Source organism: Orbicella franksi, chromosome 5 (assembly GCF_964199315.1).
Source record: "Orbicella franksi chromosome 5, jaOrbFran1.1, whole genome shotgun sequence".
Classification (NCBI taxonomy): domain Eukaryota; kingdom Metazoa; phylum Cnidaria; class Anthozoa; order Scleractinia; family Merulinidae; genus Orbicella; species Orbicella franksi.
In genome coordinates this window covers 13,854,436-13,879,843 of record NC_138149.1, presented here as the reverse complement: position 1 = coordinate 13,879,843, position 25,408 = coordinate 13,854,436, and the positions used below count along the sequence as shown (strand labels likewise).

The following is a 25,408-nucleotide window of genomic DNA, read 5'->3' as shown; positions in this document are numbered from 1 at the left end:
ACCCTAGCTGCCTTGTAAACATAACGGAAAAAAAAAAAAGAAAAAATGTGTGAGTGCTTGCTAGGGTAACCTGCTTGCTAGGGTAACCCGCATACCCGGGTAACCCTCTCTCCTTGTAAACAGGCCCTAATTGTTAAGAGCGGGAAGTTTTGTACCAGAATGCAATGAAATAATCTTTCGGTTCTATAAATATAATGATTGTGGTGTGAGGCTACCCAACGCATAGCTTTCTAATAAAAGAACAAAAAGAGACGTACAATAAAACATTCGTTATATCGTTAAAAATTAAAAGAAGCCAATGCCATGCAATAGAGTTAAAATGGAATAAAAATGTTTGCAATTTCTATTCTAACTTGTCTTAACTGGCTTCTACTAGACTGTGACGTTCGATAAATATTATGATTTTTTAAACAAACAAACAAACAAGCCATGAGCTCTTTACTCCACATTATGGGAAGTCCAGTCTCTATCGAGTCCAGTAGACATTTTATTTTACGACACCGATGCTGACCCGGATATTTTTAAACCATGTTTCTGATAGTTGCGACGCTACGTCATAACAAGATCATTTTTACTAAACACGCAACAGTTTCCGAGATCTTTACTTCAAACTTTAAACATGTCTTCGATTGCGAGAGCTGTTTTTAAAGTCACTATTGGCTGGCTGGTGGATAAAGGCAGAGATAAGGCAGCGGAGAAGCTGAGAGATGGCGATGTAACAGATCAAAAATTTCGTGCATTGATCGTCCGTGAAATCGACGATATCAAGTCCAAGTTGGATGGATTATCAAGGAAAGATTTGGGAGCAAGTATCAGCTTCTTTGAGGAAGGAATCGAGTTGTTGTATGATTTTTTTTTCAAAGCGAGGTCCAGAAGCGAGCACAGCGCGGCAACAACACAAGCAGCTTGTGATGAAGCATTTTCTCTCGCCGTACGAATGGCAACGTTGGAGCTTACTGACCTGGAAAAATTAGCCGTGGAGGCGCTTTCCAAGGCAAAGAAGAGATTCAAAGATTCTCGCAGAAAAGCAACAGAGGCCTTTAAAAATGAAGCTCTAGGAACGTCCGACCGAATTCTAGCGATGCAATATCGAGTTATGGCGACAATACTGGAGACAGTAGACAATCCCGAGCATGCATTAGCACCATGTAGAGTGTGCCTTAAAGAACTGAACTCTTTGTCAGCAGTTCAGAAAAATTTTGATGCTCAGCTCAAGAAAGGCCTTAAGGCAGCAATGAGTTTGGTTGGTAAAGATGAACGCAGGAAGATCATTTCCAGTGTCTGTCACGTGAATCGTTTCATCTACGATGTCACGCAAACAGTCGGGAAAGACGTATCTTTCTGGATCTGGCCTGCTGTTGATATCGGAGAAGACAAAGTGGATCCATTGCGTGACGGACGAGTAGCTAAAGTTCTGTGTATACAGGGTATGAAACACTGTTTAGTTACACCATGGTCATTTGGTCAGGAAGGTGAAGAGGAGCACAAGCTAAAGAACCCGACTGGAATCGCTACAAATTCCAGGGGCCAATTCATTGTTGGAGAGTATGAAAACGACGTAAAGATGTTTGATCCTAGTGGTCAGTTCATACAACATTTCAGCGTCCCTAATGATGACTTTGAAACAGAGTTTTATATTCTTGATGTAGCCACAGACAACCAGGACAACATCTATGTACTGGTCAGATACGAGAAGGAGACTGGATCTAAGGGATTGGTTGTTTATGAATTTAGCAACACCGCTGGCCTGTATCACAAGTTTCCTGTGAGGAGAGAGGACTGGGACAGATCCTGGCACAGCAGACTGACAGTCACCAAAGGTCAAATACTGGTACTGAGAAGGTCTAGTGTAGCTGTGTATGATTCTGATGGATTGTTTGTTCGTTCGTTTGGAGAAGGAACATTGAAGTATGCGAGTGATATCACTGCTGCTAATAATGGCCCTGTTATGGTAGTGGAGTCGTTTCCTCCTTGTGTTGACATATTCAGTGAAGACGGCGTCCATTTGAAGCAGTTTAAACTCCAAGGACGTTATTGGTCTCGAATTGCATTTCACCGGAGTGAACATGTCGTCATCGCTGGTATGGAAGGAGTGCCAGACGACCCTGGTCGCCTGCATGTGGAAATATTTACCAAAGATTGTGACTTTGTGCGCAGCACTCAAATCCATGAAGAACAAATTCGCTTCATTGGTGGAATGACAGTGACCATGAATGGACGAATTGCTGTGATTCTGGAAGATATCGATCGCAAATGCAAGGTACTTGTTATATAAAACATTAAAAGTAATGCGATGTTATGAGGCTGTAGCTGAACATTTTCTGGTGTATAAAGAAAGGAAATTAGCTACAGAATGCAGGGCCACTTTGGACCACCTCGTTTACATGTGTCAGAACCTTTTAACGAAAGAAGCATAATACAACAGGCACTTTTGTGATTCAATGAGATGTAAATAAGTGGCCCTCCATTTTGTAGTTTACCTAAATTGGAGTTAAAATATAACCATTAGTTAAGGAAAGTACTCTGAATAAATTTTAGCAGCAATGCAATTAATTTCCTTTAGAGACATCACCGCCGGTGTTTTTCTGTCATGCAATTGAAACTGAAGTAAATTTATAGATTTTTTTAATGCATCAGTCAATTACAGCGGTGCCTATCCCCCTCCTGGGCAGTAGCCAGGCATCCTGCTCATGTCTTAATCCTAGGCATTCAAAATTTTATCTTAATCCTCTTCTCAGACACTTCAAGAATGCAATAAATGTTTTACCCAGTAAATGCTACAATGCATTCTTTTCGATTTTCTTTCGTCCATGAAATTCTGCGCAAGTAATTTTTCCGTCTGTATCAAAACGGATTTTGAAGGTCAGTTTATAGTTTCAGATATGAGTGAAAGTTTGAGTTTCCCTGGCAAATTTTCGTATCAAAATGTTGATTATGTAAAATTGACTAACATCCAAATGTAAAAAGGGAAATGTTCAAGTGAGGCGAATTTAACGTAATTATAAAGATGATATATCGAGAAGCATCGCCACGAAAGATTCAGAATTTATTGCTTTTTTTTTGGCTCTTAATCGTGATTTTTTAAATAGTTCCCCTGTAAAATCGAAGGACTGGACAACTGCTTATTTCGAGCAATTCAAAAGTTTGGGGATAAAACCCATCTGCCCGGCCCAGTTAAAGTCAGTACGATTTACTGCGCTGAAGAAATTCACTTGACAACTCCTTTCAAACTAATTCAAGATTAGCAAAAGTTTACCTCTGTAGCAAACTTGTGGGGTACACCTTAACCCTTTGAATACCAAACATTAGCCAAAAAATACCGTTTTTAACCGTTTAGTCAGGTTTTTTAGCTGCCATGACGCTAAATAAGCCTGAGTTTTGCTAGGAAAGCTTTTTTTTTAATAAAAGGAGAGATTTTTCGAGGATTAGGCACAAAATTGAGCAAAATTTCAATTCCGGGCATGCGCGTAAGCCAAAATTTGGACATTTTACCACCGTTTTTGCACCAAAACTGATAACGTCGTTTTTTGATTTGCGACGTCGGAATGTCGTCGATATCTAAACCTGACCATTGTGCGGAAAGGCCTAGCCTAGTACTACTATCTGCTTATCAAGAATATCTGATGACATTTAAATTGATGACGTCACAAGTGGTACAAAGAGCACGATCATTAAGTGGCCGTATATGGCCACTTGGGCGTCAAAGGGTTAACTCGCACGCTCACAACTCACTTGTACTCAACAAATCCTTGTTTCATTCTCTTCCAGTGTCACAATGTGGCCTATTTTCTGTGTTCTCTCGAAAAAATCTTTTTCGCAAATCACTCGTGTCTCCGATTACAATGGTTACGAATCTCGTGATCCTAGCTGTCAGCTTATGAAAAGTCACGCTGTCACAACACTTCCGTTTACCTCGCTTGCAGTTACCTAAAACAAGATGGGAAAAATGTGCGTCCTATAATATCTGCTTAATTAGTAGAAATAAAAAAGAGAGGAAAACTCTCCATCGCCTCACTTTCCGTGCTACAGTGCACCAACACATGACGACTGTGGGTGTTTTCCATTATGCCAAAGATTCCTGAAATTTTGTTTGGAAGTCAAATGTAAAGGTCCCTTTCGGTTTCTTCCGACCGGAATTTTCGGGATCACCTCTGGACGTGGTCTACTTTCTGGTCGGACCGGTCCGACCGAGATTTGCTGTTCCATTTTTGACAAATCGGTTCACTGCCCTAGTTCTCTTCACTTATGAAGGGAATTCGGAAAAGGAATAAAAAATGATAAGAGTGCGATTCCTCTTAGTTGGCCCGGTTTGATCTAAAAATGTTGTTCCATTTTCCTCGGATATTGGCATAATGGAAGCACCCCGCATGAAATAAATATCCTATTAGGGCATTATGCCCATTTGTGGATTTTTTGGCGGGAATCTTTCGGGGCTCGCAAAAAGAAACTCGCGGCTTGTAGATCGAGGCTCGGGCTCGCAGGCTCACAAAATAGCCTCCCCCAATAGAAACACGGAGAACATTTTTCTATTTCTTATAGTAAATTACCTGACAAGAAAACAACTTGTCTATTTTGATCATCTAAAAAGTAAATTTTCTTTGCTCGCACTATCATTACGTCAACAGCTTGTTTCTATCGAGTTTTAGAAACACAATGTTAAACCAATCAGTGTGTGTACTTTCCTTGTACTATTTTCTAAATAATAAAACAAAAAAATCAAAATGTTTTTACCCGATGTTGTGACCAGTGGAAGAATAAACACACATGTGAACAGAACCTATGATTTAGCAAGTTTTGAGCAGTGTTATTTTCCAGATGAGCCTGGGTGCAGGGTATTTACCTTCTTTCTTGCTCTTCCCCTTATCCTAGGGCATTGCATCTACTTATTTAATTGCCCCTAACCTGGAGAATTTGCCAATTTTTTTCCAAAAATTTAAGTACCAATACTGAAATTGATTGATGCATACATGTAAGAAGAGTTATGTTATAACACAATTACACCAGTATGATTTATTTTAAATACTGTGCAATTTAATGTACACCTAACCCCGAAAATGGCTATTTGCTTAGATGAAACTACTTGTGTCAATCGAAGCATTTCTGGGAAAAAGGTATTGCATTTGGCTGAATCCTGGATTTGCTATGCCCTTTGGAAGTCGTGTTTGAATTGTTACATGACTGCGTGTAGGGAGTCTGGGGTGGGGGATGCTAATGACCTATATCCAGGAAACAAACACAATAGCACCTTAGTCAATCCTCTGACTATTTGCTTAAGACAATGGAAAACAACCTAAGCCTTCCAATATATTTAGGGACTAAACGTCCAAAGTTTGTTGCAAAAAATGTTTTTTCGTCACTGGAGTCAGGGTTATGTTTTGATTAGGAAGACTCTTAACTTTCATCAATCATTACAAGCTTCTTTTATAGCAATTTAAAAAGCTTTGAGAGCTATTTGCAATGCTTCAAGCGTCGACGGGAAAGACGTCTTTGTGGACTTAAGCTACGTATCAGGAGTGGAGAGCTGGATGTGAGGTGGGGGTACAGGTAAACTAAAAGTTGTAAAGAAAACTTAAGGGCTGTTTTGATCTTGTGGCGTTTTTCTTTGAGTGACTCTCTGTTGTAAAATATGACCCTTTTGTAGAAGAGAGCTTTTATAGGTAGTATTTAGTTTATGAAATCAAGGGATATAAGGCTAATGTTATGATTATAGAGAGCTCAACCAAAAACCTAGCTTTGATCGATTGAAATTCGTTTTGTTTAGACCTGTACTTTTTAAGCAGCATGAAGCAACTTGGGGCTAGGTGCACTTTAAACTACTGCTAAACTGTAAGTACTTTCCTAAATTGTTTTTAATAATACCTTTTGTAGACACTCTTATGATTCTTACATTTACCATAAACAAATTAACAATCAGCCAGTCACTTGCCGTGTTTGCCTTTCTGATATCCCGTGATATTGATTATCCAGGTGTCCAGGATCTCAGAATAGATGGGGTCGGTACAAAACGTGGACCCCTCAATCTGGAACCCCTACTGAACCCCCTTGTGGACCCCATCTGGACCCCATCTGGACCCCTTTTGGACCCCCTTCAGGACCCCCTTCTGGACCCCCATCTGGACCCCCTATTTTTTCTTCCAGAAAATACGGGCTCTGATTTAGATAATTAAACTTAGAACATAACACGATAAATTCTATTTAATCAGTGAGCAAGATGTGAAGAAATTAATAAATTCACGCAGCATTGTGTCTAGAATAATATAATGGCTGCGGCCGCACTATGAGAGTTGACCGGGTTATTCCTAATTAATCAATTACGATTAACCGGGTTACCGAAAAATCGTGAGTGGCCGCTATTTTTGGCAATTCATTGAACTTAAACCGGGTTAACTGTTACCATGGAAATTAATTGAAGAACAAGAAATGTTTTAACGAGTTATGTTAATTTTAAACTACCTTTATGCGTGGTGCAACGTAGGTTTGTGGTCTCTTATCAGTGCCGTGCATTGGCTTTTTCGTGAAACGCGGCAGTTATCACGGTCTGTGTGTGAGATGTTGTTCACTGTGGCACAAACAAGTGCATAATCTTGTACTGAACATGGCGAGTGGTAACAACAGTTTGAAACAGTTGTATTACTGGAGCGGATTTCTAGTTTTTTCCTAATGGTGTCGGGTATCCCATATCAGCCAAGTTTGCAAGGAACCTTCACACTTGAACCATGGTCTGAACAGGAAGCGCTCATTCACCTTAGAAGGAGAAATTTTAATCGACCTCCGAAAAGAACACAAGAGTACGTCAAAGGGAAGCGGCAGTTTATTAAAATGGCAAGAAATGCAGACGAATGAATGAATTCGTGAACAATTTTAGGTGAAGTGCATTTTCGAAACATAACAGCTGTGGACCAAGAGCGTTTCACAGTTTCTAGATGCCATAATTCATGCTGCTCGATAAAGATGCTCCAAACCAAGTGTTTCTTTTTGTCATAAATGAAAAAATACGCAAAGTTCTTAGTGAAAGGACTCGATGTTCCTTCGGGTATAAAAGTCATGCATGGTAGGATTCCAGTCAAATTCAAGGACCATTCATTCGACGGCAGTGGAGAGCACTCTGACGTCCACACAAAATCAACACTATGTTCGAAAGAACTGCCTTGAAAATTCATGTATAGTTAGCCTGCGAACAGGCTCCCGGCGAGGACGGAAAAAATATCGGCGAACGCGAAACAGAAGAATTCGGAGAGCAAAGTGATTGGGGTGGGGACAGGGGAGCCTGTAGACTTTGTTTTTGATGTGCCTATCCGCCCTTGGTGATAAGCCTGTAACAAATCAGTCAATGAGGTAATTAGACCTGTCAAGAAGCTACATTTTCGGTACTTGCAAACAGTTCTAATCGAGCTAATTAAATAGCCGGGCCGGGCATCATAATATAGAGTGCAAGTAAGCAACATGTTCACGGAATATTTCAAACACTTTGTCCCTCCAGAGCCAATACGTAGAGAGCTTAAAACATATTTTGCAATACTGAAATGAGCCTAAAGAAATTATAAGCACATGATAGAGGTGTCAAACTCTGCGAAGCGACGAGCAGATAACAGCGGAAAGTCCGGAGACCATGCCTTTGACCTCTAAAAAAATTGCTATAGCACCCCCAAACGGCTCCACTCCACTAGCTTCTACTTAAAATTCCTCCTCGTAACAGAGCATAAAGTACCCTTCAGAATCACTTGTGAAATAACGAGGGGTCGAGAGACCGAAACTTAAAAGAGAACGGCAAATGTACTATTGTAACGAACCGTTGGAGTCGTATAATTTTACAAAGATCTGTCAAATATTCATCTCAAAGATGTAAACAGTCAGCGATTTAACCAATCATATCATGATGCCGGGAGCTGGTATCATAGAACGGCGACATCAATAGAATGTCTACAGGCTCCCTCGCTTCGTTCGGGCTCACCCGGAGCCTGTTCGCAGGTTAATGTATAGTGCGCATGAGAGGGAAGAGAGACTGGCTTAGCTGTGAATGTAAAGAAACTGAAGGACACGAAAACAAAGAAAAAGAATCAAGAAAATGAAAGACTGTAGTTCTCAAAGTCTGTCGTTTTGTTGGTTTATCCACGTCATCACGTCAAGTGAGGTTACCAACTTCATAATCTATTTCAATGTGGCCACTCATAAAATATAACCCTGTTGTTTCGTCATAACCAACCTTTAACCGATTTAAGTTATTTGAAAATTTTAACCAGGTTTCTAAAAAATAAACTTAGTCAACTGCGGTTCACAACGCTGCGTGAATTCATTATTTCTTCACATTCTGCCCACTGATTAAATAAAGCCCGTATTTTCCAGAAGAGAAAATAGGGGGTCCAGAGGGGGTCCAAATGGGGGTCCAGAAGGGGTCCAGATGGGGGTCCAGATGGGGGTCCAGAAGGGGTTAAGATGGGGGTCCAGGGGGTCCAAATGGGGGTCCAGAAGGGGTCCAGGTGGGGTCCAAAAGGGGGTCCAGTAGGGGGTCCAGATTGAGGGGTCCATGTTTTGTACCGACTCTTGCACAAGGTTTGCAAGAGTTATTTTTTTTTTTTTTGTGAAGTCTTGGAGATAGGAGCATTCATGGAGCTGTTTACAGTAATGATTTGGTTAATTTGACAAGTTTTTTTGGTTGCTATGTACAGCAAGAAAGAAACTGGGAATTTATTATGTGCATACGATGTTACATCGGTAATGGTAAGATAGCTAAATAGTAAGCCATAAAACGTTTGACTGAACAAACTACAGTAATCTGACACGTCTCCAGATTAATGTAGATACCATCATATTTTTTTCTTTGATGCATTCTTTGATAAAACCCACACTGTGATTGGTGTGACACGTGCACATGCATAACTCCCTCACTCACCAATCACATTTAATATCCTGGGAACAATAGCCGATAACTTGTCAGCTCTAATTCAATTTACTCCCATATAGGTGTTAAGTTACTATTTGTAACTGAAGATAGCAAACATCTCTTGAAAAAGAGTGGTGACGATTCGTCAGCTCTAATTGAATTTACTCGCTTGTGAAAAACACGAGTGTCAAGTTACCCTTTGTAACTAAAAAATAAAAATATCTCGTTATATTTGTATGCAACAAGAATAAAACAATCGTCACCTGCACTTACTATTGTAAACGTTAGAGCTGTTCCAAATCTTAATAGTCTCGTCTCCTCTAAAACATGTCCTAAGAACTAGAAGCGACGATTCGTGACCTCTAATTGAATGTACTCCTTGTGAAAAACAAAAGTATTAAGAATGGCTGACTGTTAGGATCGAGAAACGCCGGTCAACGTCCCGTTTGACAAATCGCTCATATTTTGCCCAAAGATACCCTTAGGTGACCTAATTCTAAAAATCATATTTAAAGGTTCCAGCGAATTTTTATTTTTCAGAAATTCGCGAAAATTTGAAAGCGCGGTCAAAGTGCGGTTTTTCGTGTAATAAAATGACCGAAATAAGGTGCGAGGACGAAGCGCTGCTTAAGCCTTAAAATAAACTCAATTGACTTCAAACTTCACACAAATGTGGAACAACCACTCTAATTTATTCTTCGCTTTAAACTAATCTCAGATATGTTGATATAGTGGTTTTCCGAACCATTTTAAAAACAGCTATGAAACGTGTGAAAAATAACGGTAAAATATAGGTCATGTTTAACAGCATAAAAATGCATCTGGTACCTCACTTTCCGATTATTTTACTTTACAGCCTTAAAATATCATTATTAAAGATATACCATGCCAAGTTTCATGCTCGAACTCGCAGTATTTCCCTTTGTGAAAAACGAAAATCTATGTCAATGTGTTGAGCGAAAATAACACAACAAGAACAAGAGACAAATCAATTTCAATGGCGAAAGTTAAAGGCTGTCATTAATTAGAATCCCGTCAATTCACTGCTATCAGTAGAAACATAATGTCCACTGCATAAAAACTTTTTTTAGACGTTTTCGAGCCATTGCGCGTTAACTTTGTTTAATTTTGTGTCCGCCGTCATGTCTAGTTTGTCATCGCGTGTATTTCCTTAATGTAAACAACACGTGAATGGTTGTCATAACAAACGCAAGAGGTTTCCTGGAACCTTAATGTTTTCGATTCACCAAAACGCTTTAAGTACGTTAAGACACAATAATGGGTCAACTTGGAATGCTGTTTAGCATCAAGGACGTCAAAGGACTGCAAATTAATTAATCGAGTTGAAATATCTTGAAGCAAATCAAAATCGCGCCCTTATTCTAATTTGGTAAACAGCCGATCTCCGTTCAAGTTCAAGAAGTCGAGAGGTTAACCCGGCAATGTATTACCGGTACAACAACAAAATCAAACCGAGATCATCAAAAGTGTAAGTTTAAAAGTGTAAGGCCCAGTTCAGACGCCGAACTTTTCATGAGCCGAACTTAATTCGAATTTGGACCCACCCAAATTATCAAAAGTACACCCGTTGATTCAGACGTCGAACTTAATTCGCCGAACTTTATTTAGTTTAAACCAAAACACATCGAAATGTCAGCGATTTTCAGGCAAAGTAAAAACTGCTTGTAAAATACGTTATAATAATTTATACATTAGGCTCGGCTCATGAAAAGTTCGACGTCTGAATCAAAGCCGTTTCAAAGCCGAAATTCCCGGCTGAGCTAGGCGGGAAGAACGGCTGGGCCGTTCCAAATTCAAATAGCCGTTCTTAACTGATTCAGACGCCGAACTTTTCTTGTACTTAATTCAATGTATTTGGTTCGGCTCATGAAAAGTTTGGCGTCTGAACTGGGCCTAAGTTTAAAAGTGTAGTGGCAAGTTCCAAATAAATTTCGCCTATATAAATTGGAAACAAGATGTGAAACGGTCTGGCCCGAAACAAATAAACAAAATATTAATACGACTTATTTAACCCGACAATGTTGCAGAAAACATACCTGAAAGCCGTCGATTCCCCTCAATACCACTACGCATTGCCTTAAAGAGCCCAAGCTTTCTGCTGTAAGAATCAGGGGCCTCATGAATCTGTATTTATTATATCGGCAACCATGCTGCGTGGCTGATATTCGAGACTCAGTAAAAGTTGTCACGCAACCGTACGAGCAGCCCAGTCACGCTTTCACTGCTCTTGCGCAAATTTCCAACATTTCGCAATTTACATGAACCGACTACAAGTTTAAAGTAGTGACAGCACATTGAAATGCGCTTTTTAAAGCTGTCCTATCGAGGAACAATTATTTCTTATTTCTGAATGGCTCTTAGTTGTAGCTACAGTCGGGGAGGGGGGGGGGGGGGAGAGAAGACTGACTGCGACCTTAACATCAGTGCCATTATCAACGGGTGTGACCGAGTAAGCGTCTGCTGAGGTTTCCATGGATAGTAACCATGCACGGTAGGGGTGTGTTAGTGTCTTCAAGGCCGCTGCATTCGTGTCTTTTATAGGCTGTCTACTTTAGAGAGGCACTTGTCGCTGGAGAAATGTACTCAGTCCCTGGAGAGCTATTCCCTTATGGACTTAGCCAAAATGTGCTGCAAACCCTGCTGGGAGCAGGCGTTGGCGCTTAACTCCAAACCACAATAGGTCACCAGGAAGCCCTTGTTGCTTTAAAAAAGGTTTGGGCTCTCAGGGCAGTCAGAAACAAGCAGCAATCGTATCTTATGGCAAAATTCCGCATTGGTCAAACGACAGGCCGAAGGCTTGCCGCTGAACTGGTGGCGCGGGAATGCGCAGTGCCCGGGATCCTTATAATATTCGTTCTTTTTCAGGTGCTAGTTTTTCTCTCACCTAAGTGCCGCAATGCGCCAAAGTGATCCTGATGAGATGCATGTTCAGGCATCTGAAGAGGGGAGAAATTTTAGTCAGGCAAAGGACGTTGTAGAAATACTCCAGCTCCAGCATCCTTTGGTACACGACCAGCAAGACTCCTGTGCCTTGGCGATGGAGGGTGACCTAAAGAACCTGAAACTGTGTATGCTACCGTGCGGGTGCGAAGACATGGGACTAGATATACCTCTCCCACTCGTGCGTGGAAAAGCTCCATACTAGGCGCTTCTTACTAACAACTGCACTTGGCGGAAGTATTCTTAGGAACTGTCGGTCTTTGGCTTCTTCGGTATTTAGCAAACACCTCATGCGGGGGGGAGGGGAGGGGGAAGGATCGTTAAATTTTTGTAGAGAAGGGGAGGGAGTAGAGGAGGAAGACAGTTTAGAGGAAAAACTAACGGCCGAATCGTCTCAACCTTGTTCCCAGGGTCTCTCATCTCACAGCCCCCTGGAGTGAGCTCAGCATCAGTTCATTAGAATAACACAGAGGCCTATTAGGGTAAAGCGTAAGGACAATCTGCAGTCCTTCCACTAGTGGCTCACTATCACTCTTCTCGGTTAAGCATGGCAAATTGTCTGACTTGACTCGTGGCTCCCGGCCACGCCCATCTAGTAGTATGTCACCCCAGTGTGTGTCGAAAGAAAACTTGAGATTCTCTCAAATACGATTAACATTACAACCAGACCGACTGCGTGTTGGACAACGCTAAATTACAATGTGCAATACAGCAATAGGCTTTTCCGGTTTAACTGTTTTTCCACCTGTCCACGGTCAATGCAATATGCGCGCCAACAGGTAATTGACTCAGTGGAGCTACACTCAAAATTATTTAGCTTAGTGATCCCTGTGATACTTGGAGAATCATCTAGTGTTTCAGTGTTGGCGTTAAGAGCTGGAGACCACTTAATCTTCCACGGCATACAGATATCCGAAATTTCCGGGAATACCCTCTCCCCCCCCCCCCCTCCCCGACTGTAGCTACAACTAAGAGCCATTCAGAAATAAGAAATAATTGTTCCTCGATAGGACAGCTTTAAAAAGCGCATTTCAATGTGCTGTCACTACTTTAAACTTGTAGTCGGTTCATGTAAATTGCGAAATGTTGGAAATTTGAGCAAGAGCAGTGAAAGCGTGACTGGGCTGCTCGTACGGTTGCGTGACAACTTCTACTGAGTCTCGAATATCAGCCACGCAGCATGGTTGCCGATATAATAAATACAGATTCATGAGGCCCCTGATTCTTACAGCAGAAAGCTTGGGCTCTTTAAGGCAATGCGTAGTGGTATTGAGGGGAATCGACGGCTTTCAGGTATGTTTTCTGCAACATTGTCGGGTTAAATAAGTCGTATTAATATTTTGTTTATTTGTTTCGGGCCAGACCGTTTCACATCTTGTTTCCAATTTATATAGGCGAAATTTATTTGGAACTTGCCACTACACTTTTAAACTTACACTTTTAAACTTACACTTTTGATGATCTCGGTTTGATTTTGTTGTTGTACCGGTAATACATTGCCGGATTAACCTCTCGACTTCTTGAACTTGAACGGAGATCGGCTGTTTACCAAATTAGAATAAGGGCGCGATTTTGATTTGCTTCAAGATATTTCAACTCGATTAATTTACAGTCCTTTAACGTCCTTGATGCTAAACAGCATTCTAAGTTGACCCATTATTGTGTCTTAACGTCCTTAAAGCGTTTTGGTGAATCGAAAACATTAAGGTTCCAGGAAACCTCTTGCGTTTGTTATGACAACCATTCACGTGTTGTTTACATTAAGGAAATACACGCGATGACAAACTAGACATGACGGCGGACACAAAATTAAACAAAGTTAACGCGCAATGGCTCGAAAACGTCTAAAAAAAGTTTTTATGCAGTGGACATTATGTTTCTACTGATAGCAGTGAATTGACGGGATTCTAATTAATGACAGCCTTTAACTTTCGCCATTGAAATTGATTTGTCTCTTGTTCGTGCATGATTATTGTGTTATTTGCGCCCAACACATTGACATAGATTTTCGTTTTTCACAAAGGGAAATACTGCGAGTTCGAGCATGAAACTTGGCATGGTATATCTTTAATAATGATATTTTAAGGCTGTAAAGTAAAATAATCGGAAAGTGAGGTACCAGATGCATTTTTATGCTGTTAAACATGACCTATATTTTACCGTTATTTTTCACACGCTTCATAGCTGTTTTTAAAATGGTTCGGAAAACCACTATATCAACATATCTGAGATTGGTTTAAAGCGAGAAATAAATTAGAGTGGTTGTTCCACATTTGTGTGAAGTTTGAAGTCAATTGAGTTTATTTTAAGGCTTAAGCAGCGCTTCGTCCTCGCACCTTATTTCGGTCATTTTATTACATGAAAAACCGCACTTTGACCGCGCTTTCAAATTTTCGCGAATTTCTGAAAAATAAAAATTCGCTGGAACCTTTAAATATGATTTTTAGAATTAGGTCACCTAAGGGTATCTTTGGGCAAAATATGAGCGATTTGTCAAATGGGACGTTGACCGGCGTTTCTCGATCCTAACAGTCAGCCATTCTTAAGTTACCTGTGTAACTAAAAATAAAAATATCTCGCTGCATTTGCATACTACTAACTCACGAACTGTTTCAAACCTCAAGGTTCATCTCGTTTGTAACTAAAATCCTCAGCCTAACCCACAGAAATTGTCGAAGTAAGCCCAATATATGAATACTTCCTCCTCTTTTATAGAAGAATAAATATGGCCGTTCTAAACTGTGTCAGGACAGGAGCCATAATCGGGGACGGAGACCGTAAGCGCGCGCCATTTCTAGTATTGGGGTTGTCCCCATGATATGGGGCAATAATTCTATTTTCAGAACAAATTGCGCCATCGCCTGCGACACACGCGCGTACATGCTGCGAGGATTTTTGTGGATGTCGCACGGGGGAAATGGCATCCGAAATTCCCGCAATTTTTCATGTTTTTGGCCCACAACTCAACGCGTTTACGTCTGTTGGAATTTTGCTTAAGTATTTTCGTCGTAAGCTGCTCCAGTTTGAGTGAAGTAAGACAGTGTCGAATTTAGGTATGTTCCCCTTTAAGCTTATATATATCGCTTATATATATCGCTTTTACATGAGCTGTACATTACTCCACTTTAAATTTCACATATGTTGAAGATTAACAGCTTTTCCATTACACAGCAAAAAACTAGCTGGAAACATTTAGATATAGCAGAGCTTCAAGACTTCATAGTTTCCTAGCTCCTCTTGCCACACGCTTGCGAGGAATTCGCCAGTCTATCGCGACCGAAAAGTAAAACAAAATAATTGCTAGTTGGAGTTTCGCCTGAATTGTAAGCAACGCTTGATGTTCCATCAAGGCCCAATAACTTTACGTCCGTAGATACTGCTCAGTTTTATTCGTGTAAAAACCCAGTAAATTATCTGTTGTCGATGAATGAGAGCGCCCGCCGATGCGTGTTTTGTACGGTCAGTAAACATGACAAATTGTACTTCCGCCGCACTTTCGTGTGGAAGCGTACATCGAACTCAAACAATAACTCTATAGTTTTCAAATATGTTTAAGATTGATATATGTTCGAGAACACATTGAAAGCTAGACTGAAAATATGTGAATAAAGCAGAAATAATCAGCAAAGTTACGATGACGCTTTCTTTAATCAACTTCGAATAACGATTTCGATTTTGTTGATTGAGTTATCAAAACTCCTTGTCTATTTTCATTTTCGCAGTGTAAAACTTCACTATGCTTATGTTGAAGAAACACACATGGTGTTAGTAGCCTTTTTTGCGTTCGTGAAATTTGTTACAGCATCTCAGTACAAAAGATAACGAAAGAAATCTTTGTCAAGATTTGTTGACAATTGAAAACACCGACTCGGATTTGAAAGTGCACGGGCTGCACTATGCAAATGAGCTGATTCTACGCGTCACTGAGACTTTCCTTTCAAAAACTTTTGCAAACTCACCAAACAAGCGGAAACAATAAGAAACCATCAAAACAGGTTTTGGTTATGATTAACCATCGTCTGAGAAACTCACAAATTAACTCGATACCAGAGGAGAGAGTTTTCTTGCTACATTCTTAAGTCAGAACAAACGCAAAAACATACGCGTAAGCTTACAACTAGCGCGAGCAGATCTTACTATTCATTCCCAGCGCGAGATTGAAGTCTTGTTTTCGACCCTGAAAAACCCACCTTTTCAGTTAGCTCAGAGCATAAAACTAGATGTAAGCGACCTGGTTCGTATTCCCTGCCTTATTCCCTGCCATCGCTATGAAAAATACGCAAGATAATCTCTCAACTCTCACCATTTGATCACGCAACGTGACAACGTCCACGCGAGAGCCCCTGTCATGTGCGTGGATCCACGCGGATATAAGACGTCAAGATGGCGCAATTTGTTCTAAAAATAGCAAAATTGTCCCATATCATAGGTGCGCGCGGACCGCTGACCGAAATTTCCGGAATCTTTAGCATAATGGAAAACACTCTTTGTTTCGATATTCTTATAACAATAACATTACGTCATATTTAGCACATGCGCAATGCGCGGTTGGCAAAAGATATGGCGTCTTCTGAGGTCAAAGGGCTCTCTGAATATTTTACAGCCCTTGACCCCGTTGCAAAGTCACGCTACGAAGCTAACCCAACCTACAAAGGACGCAGCAATAAATAAATAAATAAATAAACAAACAAACAAATAAATAAATAAATAAATAAATAAATATACATTTATATAGCGCCATTTTCCACTAATTGTCCATGGCGCTTTACAATACTTTAAAATTAAAATCCTAAGTTTAAAATCCAAAAATTAAAATCCTAATCCTTTAAAAAACCTAGATCCTAAAAGTTAAAATCCTAAGAATTAAATACACTATATAATACAATTAGGCTACAAATAAAAAGTAAAAACTACAAATCAAATGCACGCTTAAAAAGATAAGTCTTAAGATTAGCCTTAAAAACTGCTTCTGATGATGAAAGTCTGATCTGGAAGGGTAGTTTGTTCCAGAACCTTGGTGCCGCCACGGAAAAAGCCCCTTCACCGTACGTGTTAAGATTTGCTCGAGGCTCATCAAGCAACCTGTTGTTTGAAGATCTTAGTGTGCGACCAGAAATGTTAAATCGAAGTAGGTCTCTAATGTAATCAGGGGCCAGTCCATGAAGCCAGCAATGAAGAAATAATGCTTCCAGATCCTTACGCATTGAAAGAACGGGACAATGATCCCCTTTCCTGGCCTGATCTGACGTTCGGTGATATACACATATTTAATAGACACACCAGGCTGTAGGATTCCACGTGCGAATTTTTATTTTAGCTTGCCATTTATGTATGCATATTAGGACTATTTAAACGCTATGGTTTCCTAGCGCGCCAATCTTTTCAACGTTTTCTCTAGCTTCAAGTTAATATTGTTGCGGAATCTATACTCCACCTAGCTTCATCGTCATCGCTACAATCAGGAAACATTTGTAAGTCTTTATATTCAGTCCTGTATTTTTCATATCGCTCGGCTCTTCTTCACATGTATTTTTACTTATTTTTCTAGTCGAACCTCGCTCGCTCTGTCTTTCAATTCTCAACGGGCTCCTCGAGTCTCTTCAACAGGGCGTGAGTTCGAAATCTCTAGACGTAGCATCAACAAGAACTGTAAGCTACACAGGCATCTACACGAGGTAGTCTTTGAAGGCGTACAAGTCGCTAGAAGCGTATGAATTTTTTCTAAGCGGCCATGTGAAACTTCTCCGGTTTCACACTATTGATGAAGATGTACCGTTCTGTTTCATTAAAGGAAAAGTTATTCCACCTCAGCGTTCAAACGATAAACCACATGTACACGAGGCATGGGTTTGTCTTCGAAAGAAGGAAGCCACTGTTCATTGTGCACATTGCACCTGCATGGCTGGGTAAGTTATTTCATATTGACAGATGCGCCTTTACCACTCCTCCGGAGGTCCAAAAATGGTAGCTTCTTTCTTTCTCACTCTACAGATTAGGGGAAGTGTGCAGCCACGTGGCTGCAGTGCTTTTTAAAGTGGAAGCATCAGTGAAACTGCGCCTAACAAAATCATCCTGCAGTAGCGTGGCTTTTCAGTGGAATCGCACATTCAGAGAGAAGGTATCCAATAGTTTATCATCTCCATTAAATATTACGATCATTTATCATGATTGTTATTGTTGCAATTTGTATGGTAAATTCTCGGCTAGGAAATGGTGACATGTACTAGAAAGAAATGCCAAGAGGTTTTGGGATGAAAAGTTGTGCTTTCAAAAACACAAAAGAAAGGAAGAAGAAAAAAGAAAAATAGAGACTCCATGAACCAATTATTAAATTAGTGAATGGTCAGTGACTGTTGAAGAAAAAACCACTGACCCCAATAGATGGCAAGATAGTTAGAGCTCACTGCCCTTGTACCCAGATTTCCAATGCCCGAGACTCCCACCCCATTTGCAGTTTTCCAGTAATGATATTTCACAGAAGTCCGGAAGATAATTTGTAAAAAATAAATTAATGGAGAAGATGTAAATTCACATCAACTATGATGTGCAGCACACTACTAGTCAAAGAAGGGTATGCATATTTTTCTTGACTGGAATAAACAGTGAGCTAAATATTAAATTTTATGAAATGATGGAGTAACAGTTTCACCTTTCCTGTTTTTTTGGGGGGGTCTTATCAGCTAAATCCCAAAGCTGTTGCTCAGTTCAAGAAGTTGTTGAAACAAAATCGTCACAGGGAAGTGCAGTCAGTCTCATATCAGCCTAATACAGCTCATCCTGACATTAATGAGTTGAAAAGCCTTCAGACAGCTTGTCCCAGAACTGCATTTTTTTACACTGATTCCGAAACTGGACCCAGAAGATAGTAGTGCATCAGAGGATGAGAATGAGGTAAATTATATTCCAGAGCCAATGACGTCACTGCATCAAGAGAAGTATTCATCTCTTTCAGAGGAAGAGCTTCAAGTCAAGAGCAAGGAAATACTGTTAACACTCTCCAGAATAACACAAGATCAAATTGTAGAACTAGAAAAGCTGACCAGGGACCAGGCCATTTGCCCTCTCTGGTTTGAACATCGAAGAGGAAGGATAACTGGCAGCATAGCTCATGAATTGTTCAGAAGGAAAGCAACCACCCCTCCAGAAAATATGTTGAGAAAAATTATGGGATATGACTTAAGGATCTAAGCAAAGTAAAGCCAGTAAAATGGGGAACTGACAATGAAGACAAAGCAAGGGATCTCTATGTCACGATTAAATCAGAGGAACATGCGGGTTTTGCATGCAGACACTCAGGTTTTCTAATTGATGAGAACAGGCCATACATTGGAGCATCCGCTGATGGCGTAGCAACATGTAATTGCTGCAAGCCAAGAGTTCTAGAAATTTTGTATCCATACAAATACAAGGATGTTGATCCCATGGAGGCAGCAAGGATTGACTCTAAGTTCTGCTTAGACAGGGATGGAAATCTCAAGACAACTCATCAATACTACACCCAGTTGCAGCTGGAAGATACACGTTAACCACCTGTTCGGTGTTGAAGTTGGTGACTTGTGTGTGTGCACAAACAAGTGCATCCATATTGTGGAACACATCAAGTATGATAAGGACTATGGAGAACAACTCCTAGGAAAATGTGAATCTTTTTTCCATAGCTATCTCTTGCCAAAGATATTAACAAGGAGTTTGAACGGAATTGATAATGAATGTGAAATAGATGAGGAAGGCAGTGCTCAACCTCTATTTTGTATTTGCAATGAGCCAGAATTTGGGAAAATGATTGAATGCGACAATGTGTCATGTGACATTGGTTGGTTCCACTTTTCATGTGTTGGTGTTCGTAGAAAACCCAGAGCTGAATGGTATTGTCCAGAGTGCAAAAGTGATGAATAAGTTCACTGCAAATTTTGGAACATTTCGATGCCTACAGGGTCATTCAAAAATGACATTATGCCTAGTATAGAACTTTTGAACCTGACTGGAGTGATCAGCATTAAATTTCTTGTGACAATGTTAATCCAGAATGAAAGAAGTAGTTACCAGATGTACGTAAGGGATATGTGTGAGACAAGTGTCAATGACTTGCATGATGACTGCAAGGCTTATAGGGTAATGCATAATTATTACGTACTTAAGAACCTTCAAGAAATTTTAAATTCAGGGGAGAACTTTTAAAATTAACATAGCACCATGTCTTCAAAGCATTTACAGTTTATAATCTGTTTAAAACTGTTAGACCAAATGCTTCACTTTATCGACATTTTCTCAATGCAAATACAACAAATAACAAATGTTAACAACAAACAATCTTGAAGAGTAACAACAACAATCCATCAACAGAGGCTGTCATGGAATCTGGTGACTGATAATTTAGCAATAAGTAATGCCTTCTGTTAATAAGTTAACTTTTCTTGAACACAATAATATTACTTAAAGGTAGAAAAGTGATGCAAAACAAACCCAGAAAAGTTAGAAGACAGTCTGGTTCAGATGTTGACGGAAACAGGGGAGGGGTGGGTGCCACTTTCCTTACCTCCTGTGAGGGTTAATTAGGGAGGGCTTACTGTAGAGGGCCGCCTTATTATAACTGTTCAGATTACTATAGAAAAGCTTTGGAACCTAGAGTTAATTTCAAATGTGGTAATTTTTTATCCTTCCCGTAAGGTGGTGGGTAGTTTAGGACCTTTTGGTAAGATTTTGACATTTAAAAAATTTACTTTTACATTCTCTCATACCTTGTACAATGGAGGAACCAAGCCTGTCTTTTTCATCACAGAGACCATCTTTTTGACAAAGTCATTGAATGCACTGATGACTACTTAACTAATTTTGGCTGTAAATTGCTTATTGCCGCTGTTATCATAATATGATCTGCATGAGGTACCAGAGAGAGGTAAGATTCCTGCTAGTAGTTAACGTTTGAAGTTCTTTATTCTCTCCATCATTCTCTCAAAATGAATCCTAACTCTGGCAAGTCTACGAGACATTTCCACTTGTCTCATGCTTAGCTGTTTCTTGCCTTTCGTGAAGCTTGGGATTGCAAGCCTAGCACCCCTTGAGGCCAACTTCTCCTCTATTAAAACCCTCTATCTGCAAGAACAAGGTCTCCATATTCTAGCGGATTCAAGAATCCTGATTGTTGAGTTATTTGTTTATCTGACGCTCTACCCCGCCCCCCCCCCCCCACCCCCCAAAGCCTTTGAGACAAAAGAAATGGCACCACTTAGGGTAATACCAACTAATATTTTAATGGTGTTATGATGCTTGTAATTGGACCATGTAAGAGCTCGCAGTGTCCGATTACGTGCTCTTTCACAAAATATTTCTGTACTTAGCTCTTATTAACCGAGCAGGAGGTTTGTATGGGAGAATCTTGACCGAGGTCGTGAGTACAGACCGAACGCAGTGAGGTCTGTACACATGACCGAGGTCAAGATTCTCCAATACAGACCGACCTAGCTCGGTTAATAAGATGTTTATTATATGGCAAAGAAGAAAACGTAGATTCGTTTAATGTAACTGGTTTGCTGACATTTTGCTTGCAAACGGAGATGAGCTTAACTCAAACCTGCCGAAATTGGCTCGTCCTCTTTACTTTTTTTTTTTGTTATCAGGCTTTTGGGCACTTCCATAAATGATTGAGAAGAAAATAAAAGAAAACGGTGAACATTTTTGTATTTAAGTTTGCTACTTTTTCAACGCAAAATGAAACCGGTCTAGATGCCGGTGGAGATGGGAAAATCTAGACCGCGGTCAATATCGATTTCAGCCAATCAAATTCGTGAATTCGGTAGTTCCCAGTCCTTGTGAGACACAGCCATATAATAAAATCAATTATTACCCTACACGCTGAATATCTTGGTTTGAATAATGATGGTAAAGTACGAGAAACTTCTTCTTTTGAGGGCCATCTAACTAGAAAAGATAACCTGAAGGCTAATGCTGGCAAACCTTCATTCACCAATCTTGAAACTAAACCCTCTGAGATGTTAAATCTGTATGCTAAATCTTGATTAAGGAGAGCAAGCCTCAGTTTCATGAAAATTAAAAGAAATATGCTACCTTTGGACAACACAGTTGAACATGGCAATACTGATAGACAAAAATTTAATGCCCAAATGAAGGTTGCATAGTCAGGAAAGCCTGCAAAAAATTTTGTTTTTTTCGTGGTATTTCCATGTTCAAGAAAATGTTCATCAAATTTAACACTTTTGAGCTCCTCTTTTAGTTTCCTATTCCCTTCTTGTAACCTGCTGATCTCATCATAGAGCATTTTGATCTCCTATTTCAGCTTCTGGGTGTACTTTTCCTCACCCTCCTGACTGTCAGCACTTGGTTCACCATCTGATACCAAAAATTATAAATGCATCATATGACGAACAAATCAGGGGTGAATACTTCTCGTTATTGTTTTGGTGTGGAAAGGTGGGGGGGGGGGGGCGGGGGGCAGGGTGCAGCCCAATTCCAGCTCAATATGCATATATTATTTTCCAATGTCCTCTTTCACAACTGGTCTCTAAAATCCATACTGTATAATGAGACGCACCAAGTTTCCAATTTTTTACGATGCAGGAGCAACTTATCAGCTGCAACAACACTTTTGGTGGAATGTTCATGATTTTCCATGGTTCTAGTAAATATGCACATCCCCCTGACACCCTAAGGAAGGAATTTTTAAAGACTACCCCTAGCATGTTGCGTCCTTTTAATGTTATGGCTTTTGAGATCCAAATTCTTCTGGAATTTCCAGTCCCCTTCCTTGAGAAGGAGGGGGAAAGGTGGGGAGGCTACACATCCTGACCATTTTGTATTTATTTGAAGATTTGAAATACTCCTTAAAACTACCCTACAACCCCCACAACGATAACAACCGGACAAATCATAAGGACTAAACAAAACATTCGAGAGAAATTTACGTACGTGATAAATCTAGGTCATCCATGGATGATGTCACTGTTTGGATTGAAGTGTTTCCACTGCTTAGTGAAAGGTCTAGAAGTGTCTCTGCCCCTTCGAGGAGTTCTTTCTATCCTCCTTGGCTTTCTCTTTTATTTCAGACCGCCTAAGGCAACGCAGGTACCTTGCCTTTTTTTTCTGGCAGCGTTCAAAGCATCCTACCTCCATGTAACCCATGAGAAGGCTCGGAACATAATCTGGGTCATTCGGATCGTCTGTTGTTTGTTCTTCAAGACAAGAGTGTGACAAAAGTGATACAAGCCCGAAAATTTATACGCTCTACTCTTTGCTGCAATGGCAGAGTGCCGAAAGAGAAAAAAACAAAATACACAGAAAATAATGATAGATTAGCAATACCCCAAAACCAAAGTTTGTGTTATGACATTTTTCTGCTGGAAGCATTAAGAAAAATTGGAACTTACCCTACAGGCGGCCCAAACGTTGAATGAATACGATTAATACGTGACATTATGCTGTTGGCGATTGCGTTACAATTTTAGCCGTTGATAAGACAATGTATAAGAATGCTTCGAAAATTACTCTTAATGCTACGTGTAGAAAATATTTTGAATAAAATGGCTTACCTTATGTTTGCATTGCGTTATTTTGATGTCTCTGGGTTCCTAGAGGTGGTTCATTGAACATTCCCATACATTGTCTCATAAACGGCTAAAATTGTAACGCAATCGCCAACGGCATAATGTCACGTAATAATCGTATTCAACGTCTGAGCCGCCTGTACTTACCCGAGAGAAAATGAACGCTGCAAACGCGCTCGTGCTCTAAAGGCACCCATTCTTTCGGCAAATTGCATTAATCCAAGCTGATCTTTTAGGCTCCCGATCGGGAATCCTCAAAAATGTCATCCCCGATCTTTTATTAAACCGTCTTGCACAATTTATCACACAACAACTCACTGGCATTGTTCCTGAACAAAAGATATCACTGACCCATCACTCAAACTGTTGCCTTATCGCGCTCTCCAAAGCGTTCTTTTTGCCAACCACGAACCACAACAACGACACGTGACTAAGCTGGTGACGTCAGCGTGAGTATCGCTATAGATAGACGATAGACACACCTTTTGATTTGTTTATTTCCGTATACAACGCCGCTTCAAAGCATGGCTTCGTGACTGAGCAGAGAAACAGAACAAAGCGATTTTAAAATTCTTCACTGGACGATTATGTCTTCGATTGCGACCGCTGTTTTTAAAGTCACTATTGGTTTGCTTGTGAATAAAGGCAGAGATTAGGCAGCGGAGAAGCTCAAAGATGGCGATGTAACAGATCAAAAATTTCGTGGATTGATCGTCCGTGAAATCGACGGATCATGTGTATTTTGTGAACCCCTCGACCGATATATCGGTCGACATATCGACCGACACTCGACCGATATGTCGGTCGACATATCGACCGACACTCGGCCGATATACCGACCGAGATATGTCGGTCGACATATCGACCGAGATGTCGGCCGAGTGTCGGTCGATAGGTCGACCGATACATCGGTCGAGTGTCGATCGATATAGCCGCCGACACTCGGCCGACACCTTGACCATTGACTACCGGTGGAATATCCGTCGACTGTCGTATAATATAAGTCAAAAGCTTCGACTGCCAGTTTCAGATGTATAAGACATAGTTATGCGCATTTCATCCTGTTTTGGTCAACCTTAAAAATTTCTGAAGGCTTTATGTTCGGATCATTCAGCCGTTGTCAAGCAAGACACCCTAGTGAAATACTGCCAAATACACAAAATACAGTTGACAGGAAAAAGGATAAGGACGATGAAGGATAACAAGGTGCTGGAATAAAACTGATGAAAGACAAGCAAGTCTTGAATTTGCCCATGCATCGCACTAATGCTTTTGCTGGTTTTTGATTTTTACATTTCCTTGCATGGAAGAGGGGTTACTGCACGACTTAAAATTTAGGAGAGTTACGCAAGCATTTGACAAAACAATCAAGATCAAAAGATCAAAAAACGCGAATTCACGTTTAAGCAGCTTTTTCACACCGCCACAGTTGTCGTGGTATCTGGCCTTCACTGGCATAGTCATGATTTTTCTAGTATGGAACGGGGCTGGGTTTCAGCCTTGCCCTGTCATACTTGTTGTTAAATCATTCTACTAAGGCTACGCTTGTTTTCCACATGTACTGACTACTCTAACTTGTACTTCTTGGTTGGGTATATTCAAGAACATGTGATAATTGCTGGTTTTCAGTGTCACGCAATTCAAAATAGATCAAAATCAAAATCAAAACCGGTCAATAGATAAAGTCCAGAATCTGGGAAATGAAAGAAGGTGAATCAGTATGCAAAGACTCTCCCGAAAATTCTGGTCACAGCAATTTTTCTTATGCGAGATATGCGGAGAAATTTTTTACCCAAATTTATAGAGATTTGTATGGAGACGCCGTGCTGGTGCCCATCCGTATGGGCACCTACATGGCGGCCGGAAACCAACAGAAACATCTGTCACTGAGTTTTGCTACAAAAGCGTGAATTTATCCTCGAGGAACTCTAAAACATTAAAATAATACTTTTTCTAAGACATGAACTGTTCAGATAGCCAAGTTCCCCGAAATAAGTCACTTTTTTAA

At 40.3% G+C, this 25,408-nt stretch overlaps 1 protein-coding gene and 1 pseudogene across 4 annotated transcripts; both read left to right on the top strand.

Moving 5' to 3' along the window:
- Positions 1–215: 215 nt before the first annotated feature.
- Positions 216–19,022, top strand: LOC145486277 (uncharacterized). 4 transcript variants are annotated; one of them, XR_014049261.1, is made up of 3 exons: positions 216–2,260; positions 4,870–5,967; positions 8,519–9,009. XR_014049261.1 is itself a non-coding variant. In XM_081464917.1 (2 exons), the coding sequence occupies exons 1-2, from the start codon at positions 620–622 to the stop codon at positions 18,706–18,708; spliced, it is 1,827 nt and encodes a 608-aa protein (XP_081321043.1). In that variant the 5' UTR covers positions 216–619; the 3' UTR covers positions 18,709–19,022. The 4 variants fall into 4 exon arrangements, 3 of the variants coding, with proteins under 3 accessions (XP_081321043.1, XP_081321045.1, XP_081321044.1); XM_081464917.1 differs by lacking the exons at positions 4,870–5,967; positions 8,519–9,009 and adding an exon at positions 18,523–19,022; XM_081464919.1 differs by lacking the exon at positions 8,519–9,009 and having other exon boundaries at positions 5,428–7,897.
- On the top strand, positions 19,021–21,013 carry LOC145487781 (uncharacterized; annotated as a pseudogene).
- Positions 21,014–25,408: the final 4,395 nt, after the last annotated feature.

Excerpts from the sequence above, each read along its gene's own strand:
- LOC145486277 (XM_081464917.1), top strand. The coding sequence starts at position 620 with ATGTCTTCGATTGCGAGAGCTGTTTTTAAAGTCACTATTGGCTGGCTG. Across the intron at positions 2,261-18,522 it reads ATATCGATCGCAAATGCAAG|CTAAATCCCAAAGCTGTTGC; the intron begins GTACTTGTTATA and ends GGGTCTTATCAG.